The sequence below is a fragment of the Peromyscus maniculatus genome, chromosome 1 (assembly GCF_049852395.1).
Source record: "Peromyscus maniculatus bairdii isolate BWxNUB_F1_BW_parent chromosome 1, HU_Pman_BW_mat_3.1, whole genome shotgun sequence".
NCBI lineage: Eukaryota > Metazoa > Chordata > Mammalia > Rodentia > Cricetidae > Peromyscus > Peromyscus maniculatus.
Window position 1 is genome coordinate 137344041 of NC_134852.1, and position 10080 is coordinate 137354120.

Genomic DNA, 10080 nt, shown 5'->3' on the forward strand with positions numbered 1-10080 from the left:
CCCCTTTTGACAATGTTTGTATACATTTATATATTCTGTGCTGTTCTTTCTCCTGCTCTTCTTTGTGGCATATTGCCTCTATTACTGTTTTTGGATTGTCTTGCTATAGCCCAGGCTGATTGTGTGTGTGTGTGTGTGTGTTGCAGGGAGGAACAGGGTCTCATTATGTATCTCTGGCTGTCCTGGAACTCACTCTGTAGACCAGGCTGGCCTCGAACTCACAGAGATCCACCTGCCTCTGCCTCCCGAGTGCTGGGATTAAAGGTGTACGTCACTATGTCTTACTCCAGGATGGTATTGAATTTGAAATCCTGCTTCAGCCTCTCAAGTGCTGAGATTAAAAGTGCATGTCATCATGCCTAGCTTCCTGGCATGTTAAGCGTACCTGCTGGTATATATCTACCAAGAACGCCCCCCTTTTCCCGATAATGTTTCATCTACATTGTAAGCAGATCGGAGCCTCCTTCTGGTGCTGAATTGAACCTAGGATGTCACATAGAAGCAGGCCATGTGTGTTATACCCTCAGTCCAATGTCTATCTTTTTTGTCTCGTTTTTTTCCAAATTAACTGAATTTTACTAACTTGAAATTATGTATACAAGCTGAACAACTGGAGGATGTTTGCGATGCTGAGATCCTCAAAAGGGGTGGATTGTAGGGGACTAGTGAGCAAATTGGCCTGATTGCAGCTTAAGTAAACTTGAAACAGCTTCGGTGGTGAATATTTCTGGTTTTGAGATGGGGCCTTACCATGTAGTCCAGGCTAGTCTTGAACTCCAGGATTCTCCATCAGCAGCCTGCTGGGTCAGTAAGATTCTATATGCATTGTGGTTGGTTTCTTCATCTTTTGTTTTTGAGACAGGACATTGCTGTGTATTCCACACTGGCTTCACACTATGAACTGGAGACAGTCTTCCTCCTGCCTCTGCCCACCGAGTGCTGGGATTCTAGGCATTGCCACCATACCCATCTTTTTAATCCCTGTAAGGGCCTCGTGAAACTGGGGTGATTTATTACCCACAGTTTTTTGTTTGTTTAGTTGTTTGGGGTTTTTTTTTTTTGTTTCTTTTTGTTTTATGAGACAAGGTCTCACTAGGTAGCCCTAGCTGTCCTGGAACTCACTATGTAGACCAGGCTGGCCTCGAACTCACAGAGATCCACATGCCTCTGCCTCCTGAGTGCTGGGATTAAAGGCGTGTGTCACCAACACCAGGCTACTCAGTTTTCACTTAAGGAAACTAAGGTTGAGACAGGTGAATGGACTTCCTCAGAGGTCCAAATAAGTGGCCACACTGGGCCTGAAACCCCAACTCCTCGGGGCCTTCTGCATCCCCTTCTGCCGGTAGCAAGCCAGCAAGTTCTCATAAGCATGAGACCCCCAAAATCTCAGAGGGAGAAGCAAAGGCCTGGTCCTCAGAACCCAAGGTGACAATGAAGGTTCTCCTCGGCAGGAAGAGGGGGCCCCTGCACGCCGCAGCTAGCCACAAGGTACGAGAGAGCGGACTTGGGTCCAGCAGGTGGCCGACAACTGGATTCCAGGAATAGCTGACATGCACCATGCCCCTCTGGAAGGAAGGTGTGCCCCCTCCAGAAGCCACTCCAGAACACTCCTGATATTTGGGGGAAGGGAGGATCCCTGGCTCTTTATTAAAACTTTTCTCCTCAGTAGTGTGATTGCCCGTGGAAGGTGGAGTCTTGCAACAGGTCCAGAAGACTTCGTTGGTTTCAAAGGTGGCGCGCTGATGACCAGGAGTTCCTCCCGAGACGAGCTGTTCAGCCAGTTGCAAAAGAGGGGCTTCGGGGCTTTCACTGAGGGGCAAAGTGGGGAGGGCAGGAGGCCGAGAGAGCAGCACTAGGAGGTTCCAGTTCATCCTCCAGTCGTCAGGCTGTTGGGGAGCACTCCCTGGAAGACAGTGGGAGCTGCGGACTCTACACTTAGGGATCCTTCCCTCACCTAGCACCCAAGCCGTATACCACCCTTGACTATAGCCAGCATGCCCCGCTTCTCTCATCATCCATTTCTCCACGCACATATCCACCCACATCCTCCTTCCGTCTATTCACTTACAGATCTACCCATCATCCCTTCCCCGTCCTTCAACTCCATCCACCTGCTCACGCACCCATTACTCACCCGCCTTCCCACCCACTCATCTCTTTCATCTCCCACTTCTTGAGAGCAGGGGCTTTATTTTGCTCAGTGCTGCACCCTGGGACAGTGTTGCCTGCCTGCCTGCAGTAAGTGCTTAGCACATGCTCAGTCGACATATCCATTCCCCCATTCACCCATTCGCCAACTCTCCTTCTACTCATCCATCTACTTCCCAGCTAACTTCTGTCTGCTTTTTAATTTAAAATTTTATTATTTAGCTACTTGTTTTTTGAGACAGGGTCTATATAGCCCTGGCTGACCTGGAACTCACTCTGTAGACCAGGCTGGCCTGGAACTCACAGAGATCCACCTGCCTCTACTTCCTGAATGTTGGAATTGAAGGCATGAGCCATACCAGGCTTTTTTTTTTTTTTTTTTTTAATTTTATTTTACGTGTATGAGTAGTCTGTGTACCACTTGAGTGCCTGGTGCCTGTGGAGACCAGAAGAGGGCATCAGATCTCCTGGAACTGGAGTTTCAGACAGTAGTGAGCCATCATATGGGTGCTGGGAATCGAACCTGGGTCCTCTGGGAAATCAACAAGTGCTCTTAACTGCTGAGCCATATCTCTCCAGCCTCTTTTTTTTTGTCTGCTTTTAAATTTTTGTTTCCCCATATATCATTTCTATTATATGTTGTGTATTTATATTATCTATTGTATTACATATGTGTAATTTCTAAATTCCTAAATTTGTTTATTTATTTTGAGACAAGGTCATTCCACGTAGCCCTGGCTGTCCTGGAACTCACTGGGCAGACCAAGTTGTCCTTGAACTCACAGGAATCACCCTCTCTGCCCCCAGAGTGCTGAGATCGAAGGTATGTGCTGCCAAGCCCGGCAGGCCCCAGAGCATACAAGCTGCTCACAATCTCACTTTTTAAGACACCTCTTTGTGCCTTGGGTCATACAATCCTTGCTGCTTAGAATATTTATATCAGAGCTGTTTTCCTAGAAAAATCCCTTCTTTAGGTGTTCCCTTCTTCAGGAAGCTCTGTGATGCATTTCCTTCCCAGCCCAGTTGAGGATGAGGCAAAAGCAGTCTTATTGTTTTCTCAGGTAGGCACCATTCCATACTGTGTTATCATCGGCCACTTACTTGGCTTGGCCTCACTCTACACTGGATTTTGCTGGGAATGGTGGATCATGCCTTTTATCCTAGCACTTAGGAGGCAGAAGCAAGTGGATCTTTGTGAGTTTAAGGCCAGCCTGGTCTACATAGTAAATTTCAGGCCAACTAAGCTACATAGTGAGACCCTATCTCAAACCAACAAACCAACCCTTGAATTCTTTTAAAGGCTGAGTCTCTATTGTGCATTCTGTGTCCCAAGCTCCCAACACAAGGAGCGGCACATAGGGGACACTGGAAATGCTGAACCGGAACGACCATAGACAAACCTTTTCACGAGGAGATGGCAGGAGGTGTGCCTTGGTGCGGGTGCGATTTCTGTCAGAGCTGGAGACGGTAGAAGAACAGAGAGAAGGTTGACAATCGTAAACTGCGGGATGTTTCAAAACTCCCCCTACCACTGCTCTCCACCGGTTCTCCCAGGACAGAGCCTCACTCACCGGGTGTCTGTGCCACGGGTCTTGGTGAAGAACACTGGAAATAGAGGCCCCAGTTAGAGACTTTCCCCATGGTTAGAAAGAGTTGTGGGTAACGTGAATGGGGAAAGGGGGTCCTGGCTAGCAACAGTGAGTGCGTGAGAGGGTAGGGGGCACTGTGCCCAGGACTGGCACTGAGGAGGGGAAATGGGCAGATCCCTGGGGAGGTCAGGTATTGCGGGAAGGGAGTTAGGAACTGGTCCCTAGATGAAGAGGGAGAGTTCACCATGTCTAGATATCTGAGTCCCTTGGTCTTTCATTTGCTTTTCCTTGATGGGCACAGAGTTGACGTGGGAGCGAGCAATAAACAGGGCTTCATCTGTAAGTTCTGCGCTGATACGGGTCAGGAATTCTTCTGAACGGGATAATGAGACTTTCTGGAAAGGAAGTTAGAACTCAGCCTGCACATTCCCACTGGTCTGGTGTCTTCCAGGCTGCAGGCTCTCTGGCGGGGGAAGCTGGGATTAGGAGGTTGACTAGAAGGACCTGGACAAGGAACGCCGTCTATGGGGCTTCAGGATAAAGGCACCAGACTCAGAACCGGACTTCCCGCCTTGCTTCCCTTCTCCTTCACATCCTCTTCGTTGCTCACCTGCCCTCCACCTAAGGAGGCTGCAGCTTGAGGTGACCAGCTATCCTTTTTCTCCCCATTCCTGGCAGATGTGGATGCCATCCCCTAGAAACAGAGTTTGTGTTAGGACTGAGGAACCAGCCCACTTCCCCCCAGACCCCATCTCACACTATTCCCTGGGCTCAGATTTAGTCCACGGCTACAGCTCAAACACCCCACTCTCTTAGTCCTGCCCTTGAAAAAGTTTGTTGTTTTGCCTATGACTTTGAGGGAAGGGGCTCTCAGAATAACTCCCCCGCCATTCCTTCCAAAGCCCTTCTTCCTTCTTCTCTGCCAAGGCCCTTCCTAAGGGAAGGCAGCCAACATGCAGCCCCCGACCTGGCTGATGGGTTGAAATCGTGGGCTACTCGGCGGGAGGGGAGAAGGAGAGGTCTAAGGGGGCCCTATGATGGGGATAGGGAGTTGGAGTTGGGGAGGAAGGTTGGAAAGAGGGAGAGCCAGGGAAGCGCTGCTCCGGGTTGCTATAAAGACCTAAATGTTTGCGGAGGTTCTATAGTTCCGTTGCTAGGAGACTAGAGGTTCTAGAACTAAAGACATTTTCCTAGCGTGCCACGGTTGCTCTCCAGGTTCCTCCTGGGAGGTGGTGACCCCAGCGTTATTTCGAGGCGTTTGGGGGATGACGTAGGGTGGAACCTGGGCTCTAATCCTCCCACCACCAGGGCGGCGCTAGAAGCAAGCGGCAGGCGCGCCCCGAGCCTCTCTAGCCACCCCGTCCCAGCCTGGGTCGGGGAGCGATCGCGGCCGCAGACGTAGCGGGCGGGGAAGCGATGTGGGCTGTACTAAGTCGCCCCGTCTCTCGGGGAGGCCCAGACTCGGGACGTCGGGATCTCACCGCTTTACCTTGGCCTCCAGGAGTTTATGCCCTCGGTAAAATGCCAAGTACAGATTCCCTTTCAGGTCTCCTCCGCTTCTCCCTTTCCAGTTCCTCCCTTTGCGGACGGCTCTCAGCCCCTTCCCCTCCCTCGCTGCGTTGGTATGAGCCGAAGCCAAGGGGCGCGGGCAGGAAAAGGAAGCAGGCCGGCCTTAAAGGGGCCTCTGCTGCTATTTATTTTATTTATTTATTTATTTATATTTAAAAGCCGCTCTCTCCTTCCTCCGATGTTGTTAACGTCCCCGACGGAAGAGTGAGCTTAGGGGAGCCGGGCGCAGCCAGCAGCGGGGCCCTCTGCTGGAGACGGCAGCTCCTGCCCATCGGAAGGCCAGGTGTGCGTGAGCTGCGCCCAGGGGTGCCCTGCGCCCTGGCGCCCTGCGGGCTCTAACAGCTGGGGTCGCGCGGGGGAACTGGGCCCAGGGCTCTGGTGGAGCGGCTGATGTCCCGGACTGAAAGCTGAGGCCGCGCTGGTGAGACTGGGACAAGCCCTTGCACCTCCAGAGCTGGGCCAGGGCGACGAGGGGGAGCCGCCAAGATGCCAGGGGAAAATATCTTCCTGTTCGTGCCTAACCTTATCGGTGAGTGCTGTCTGCGGCCCCGACACCAGCGGAGGGCCAGGGATCGAGAGCCGGTTCCCCGATCACAACCTGCCCCTCTCCCTTCCCATCCCAAGGTTACGCCCGGATCGTCTTCGCCATCATTTCCTTCTACTTCATGCCCTGCTGTCCCTTCACGGCCTCCTCCTTCTATCTACTCAGTGGACTTCTAGACGCCTTTGATGGACACGCGGCTCGAGCCCTTAATCAAGGTGACAGAGCTCTACCACCGCTTGGGGACCCAACATCCCCCTGCCCTTTTCCTGCTTTTCCAGAACCTCAGAAATAGATGGCTCTTTCATTCCCATCTCTGTAAGAAAACCAAACAGGAATTTGGGGGGGATTTAAACCTGGGATTTAAGCTTGCTCTTGAGGACTGTACACGGCTTATGAAGGGTGGGGCCTAACAGTATGACCTAAACTGGACATAGTGATGTGAATGGAAGAGGTCTCTCTGGATAAATTTCCCTTTGGGGCGGGCGTGGCGGCTCATGCTTGTAATTCCAGCACTGGAGAGGCAGACAGAAAGATTGCTCCAAGTCCAAAGTCCTCTCAGGCTGCATTTTGAGAACCAGGTGAGCCAGAGCTGAAGAAGGAAAAAAAAAAAGTCATTGGGGCTGGAGAGATGGCTCAGAGGATCAGTTAAGAATGCTTACAGTGCTGGGCGGTGGTGGCGCTAGCTTTTAATCCCAGCTCTCAGGAGGCAGAGGCAGGTGATCTCTGTGAGTTCAAGGCCAACCTGGTCTACAAATCGAGTTCCAGTTCTGTCTGTTACACTGAGAAACCCTGTCTCAAACAAACAAACAAACAAACAAAAGGAATGTTTACTGCTCTTGTACAGGACCCAGATTTGGTTTCCAGAACCCATGTGGTGGCTTACAACCACCTCTAACTCCAGTTCTAGGGGATCCCATGTTGTCTTCTGGTCTCTGTGGGCACCAGGCGCACATGTGGTGCACATACATGTATGCAGACAAACATACCACGAATTAAAAGATAAATAAGAAAATAAAATTCCATTCAACAGGTGTTCATTAGGGGACTACTATGTGCTAGTCACAGACAATAGGGACTCCAGAAGAGGTTGGAGCTGGGCTTGGGTGGTGGGTGGGGAGCAGGTGGTGCTTGGAGCTCTGACTAATTCATTAATGAATTCTCCAGATCCACCTCTAAAACTGCCCCTGAGACTTGGGGTCTCGTGCCTTTCTTTGGGACCTTGGTTCTTAGAGGAGTTGAAGATAGAGCTTCTCCAACCGCTTTCCTGCCACAGCCCCGTGCGGTCTCATTTCTTGTCCTCATAATCCTCGTCCTTTTGACCTCACCATCTATTGACAGCAGCCTGCTTTCCTTCTCGAGCAGTCGATGGTAGACATTTTCAAACTCCATTCATACTCGGCCCCGAGTGATAGGCCACACATGGGTACCTGTCATCTAGTATACCAGACAGTCCCTTCCACCTTAATTTTTTCAACTTGGTTACTTTTCAGGCACCCGGTTTGGGGCCATGCTCGACATGCTGACAGACCGCTGTTCCACCATGTGTCTCTTGGTCAACCTGGCCCTGCTGTACCCTCGAGCCACTCTGCTCTTCCAGCTCAGCATGAGCCTGGACGTGGCCAGTCACTGGCTGCATCTGCACAGGTCTGCGTTGATGCTGGAGTGCTAATGAATGGAAGACATTCCAGTGGGATTGGGGCTGGGGTGACTTCAGGCTCCCTGGGAGGTGTCTTCAGGCTCCCTGGGAGGTGTCTTCCTTTTTCTCTCCCCCTTGAGACAACAGCCCAAGACTTGCTTCGAATTTAGTGTGCGCCCAGGTAGGCCTCAAATTCATGACAGTCTTCCCACCTCAGCCTCCTGGGTGCTGGAATTCTGTGCCAGCACGCCCCTATCCTTAGCTGAGGCCTCTTTTTAAATTTTGCCTTGTTAAAATCCCAGGGTGACTGCCGTGTCTATGAGTGAGCTTGCCATTTTTAAAGGTGGCTTAAGCAATTTCTATCATGGGCCTGGCTGGATATTTTTGGATTCCAAATGCCAGGAGACACATGAGTGCTTTATGGTGGGGCATTTAATCCCTACTGCCCCCACCTAGGAAATTCTGAGGCCTGGAACAAGATGCAGTTTCCAGCTTCACACCAGCTCCTCCGTACAGTGGAGGCAATGCCAGTTGCCAGTGCCGATTGGTGAGATGATTGGGTGGCTATGGTAGCAGTCAAAGCTCATGAGGTCTTTTGATTTTTCTCCCCAAGTTCTGTGGTCAGGGGCAGTGAGAGCCACAAGATGATCGACCTCTCTGGGAACCCCGTGCTTCGGATCTACTATACTTCTCGGGTGAGCCCTCCTTGCCCCTCCCTTACTTGCTCCGAAGATGGGAAGTCTTAGGCTGGACCCTGGTCAGGAGAGAGTGGCTGCCCCAACCCTCTAAGCAGGAGTGGTCCCTGGGCTGAGGCATGGTGAAGGGGAATTTGGTGGGAGGTCTGTGTGATCCTCCTGGCAGCAGTAAGAATGAGGCTCTGAGACACAGACAGACAGACAGACAGAGGCTAAAGAATGATGCAGTAGGGCGCAGTGTGCAGCTGGCTGAGAGGCCCTCTCCTGTCTGTGGCCCAAGTCCCTGTGGGTTACGGTAGGGACATGGCCCTCCATCTTAGGCAGCCTTTATTGTGTGCAGCCTGCCCTGTTCACCCTGTGTGCTGGAAATGAACTCTTCTACTGCCTCCTGTACCTGTTCAATTTCTCCGAGGGACCACTAGGTAGGAAGAGGGGGTGGGGGTGGGGTTCCACCCTGCCCTGCCTGGGGAAAGAGAGGCCTCAATCTCGCACCCCTCCGTCGCCTCCCACCATCCTCTCTCTGCCTCCCCGTAGTGGGCTCTGTGGGACTCTTCCGAATGGGCCTCTGGATCACAGCTCCCATTGCCCTGCTCAAGTCCGTCATTAGTGTCATCCACCTCATCACAGCGGCGCGAAACATGGCCGCTCTGGATGCGGCAGACCGTGCCAAGAAGAAATGATCCTCGCCCGCCCCCAGCCGCCCACCTGCCCTGGGCATTTACTGCGCCACATGGCTCCTCTCCTCCTCCTAAGAGGTCCTTGTGTCATGTCTTATGTGTTCTCTAACCTGCTGGGATGGGGGTCAACCTCTGTGTGGTGTTGTCAGTGTCTTTTTAATCCTGAGGACCAGACCCATGCCTGTGACCCCAACGACCTGGCACGGCAAAGCAGGAAGAGTGCTCTGGAGGCCCCACATCCAGCTGGTGCTCCGGGAGGCCCCACATCCAGCTGGTGCTCCAGGAGGCCCCACATCCAGCTGGTGCTCCGGGAGGCCCCACATCCAGCTGGTGCTCCGGGAGGCCCCACATCCAGCTGGTGCTCCGGGAGGCCTGCCTGAGGATTGGGTGTTGCTACGTATCCTGCTGGCTCAGCCCTGGGGTCTGGCCTGGCCCGAGATTTGGGGGACATGTGAAGAAGGGAGATGTATGGCTCCCAGGTTTCCCAAAAGGCAGAAGAATCAGACTTGATGCCCTTGGGCCAAGGAAGCCTGGGGTACCAGGCCCAGGAGGGAAGGGGCCAGGGGCCAGCTAGATCCTTCCCTGAGGCAAACTCCTCTATCCTGTCCTCTTGCTTTGGAAGCCTCCATAATAAAGGGGGGACCTTCGCTCTTTTCGGACTTGTTTGCTTTGAGACATTCTTAGATGAGGGCCTAGGGTTAAAAGGAACGGGGTATAAAAGATCCACCTGGATGCTTTTCCCAAAGAAGGTGGCTGGCTCCTCCCTGTCATGCCAGTGACCTTAGAGAGGCCCTGCCGGCTCTTGAGGTTCACAAGCACTGTCTCTGTCCACTCGCTTTATGTCCCTGGCTGGTCACTTCCATTGTATCCTTGACATTTTCTACCCTCACAAGAATGTAAACTTCATGAGAGCAGACTATGTCTTTCTGATATCTGCCTAGAGTGAAAACTAGCCTGGCATGTGGTCGCTGCTTAATAAACACTCATGGAAAGATGGATGGTCTTCTCAGAGCATGGTCCTCAGGCCACTTAGAGCATACATTCCCCCACGCCCCATTGTGCTTCCTGGAACTCCTGGTCCTGCTTTGGCCTCTGGGTTTTGGGTTTACACTGTTACATGCCAGCCTAAGGGTTTTTGTTTACTTTTCGTTTGGGCATTTTTTTTTTTTTGAATGATTTATTTTATGTACAGTGGTGTTTTGCCTGCATGTCTCTTTTGGGC

At 52.1% G+C, this 10080-nt stretch overlaps 2 protein-coding genes across 5 annotated transcripts; one reads left to right on the plus strand and one right to left on the minus strand.

Moving 5' to 3' along the window:
- Positions 1-1616: 1616 nt before the first annotated feature.
- LOC121831754 (putative protein T-ENOL) lies at positions 1617-4882 on the minus strand. 3 transcript variants are annotated; one of them, XM_042283832.2, is made up of 6 exons: positions 4858-4882; positions 4348-4431; positions 3982-4132; positions 3720-3753; positions 3549-3606; positions 1617-1903 (listed from the first exon to the last, which is right to left on the minus strand). In XM_042283832.2, the coding sequence occupies exons 2-6, from the start codon at positions 4426-4428 to the stop codon at positions 1868-1870; spliced, it is 360 nt and encodes a 119-aa protein (XP_042139766.1). In that variant the 5' UTR covers positions 4429-4431; positions 4858-4882; the 3' UTR covers positions 1617-1867. The 3 variants fall into 3 exon arrangements, with proteins under 3 accessions (XP_042139766.1, XP_042139755.1, XP_042139762.1); XM_042283821.2 differs by having other exon boundaries at positions 4705-4869; XM_042283828.2 differs by lacking the exon at positions 4858-4882 and adding an exon at positions 4584-4851.
- Positions 4883-4956: 74 nt separating this feature from the next.
- On the plus strand, positions 4957-9854 carry Cdipt (CDP-diacylglycerol--inositol 3-phosphatidyltransferase). 2 transcript variants are annotated; one of them, XM_006977072.4, is made up of 6 exons: positions 4957-5835; positions 5931-6065; positions 7341-7494; positions 8100-8181; positions 8522-8603; positions 8716-9854. In XM_006977072.4, exons 1-6 carry the CDS (start codon positions 5793-5795, stop codon positions 8859-8861), a joined length of 642 nt encoding a protein of 213 aa, XP_006977134.1. In that variant the 5' UTR covers positions 4957-5792; the 3' UTR covers positions 8862-9854. The 2 variants fall into 2 exon arrangements, with proteins under 2 accessions (XP_006977134.1, XP_076408897.1); XM_076552782.1 differs by having other exon boundaries at positions 4989-5835; positions 5931-6428.
- Positions 9855-10080: the final 226 nt, after the last annotated feature.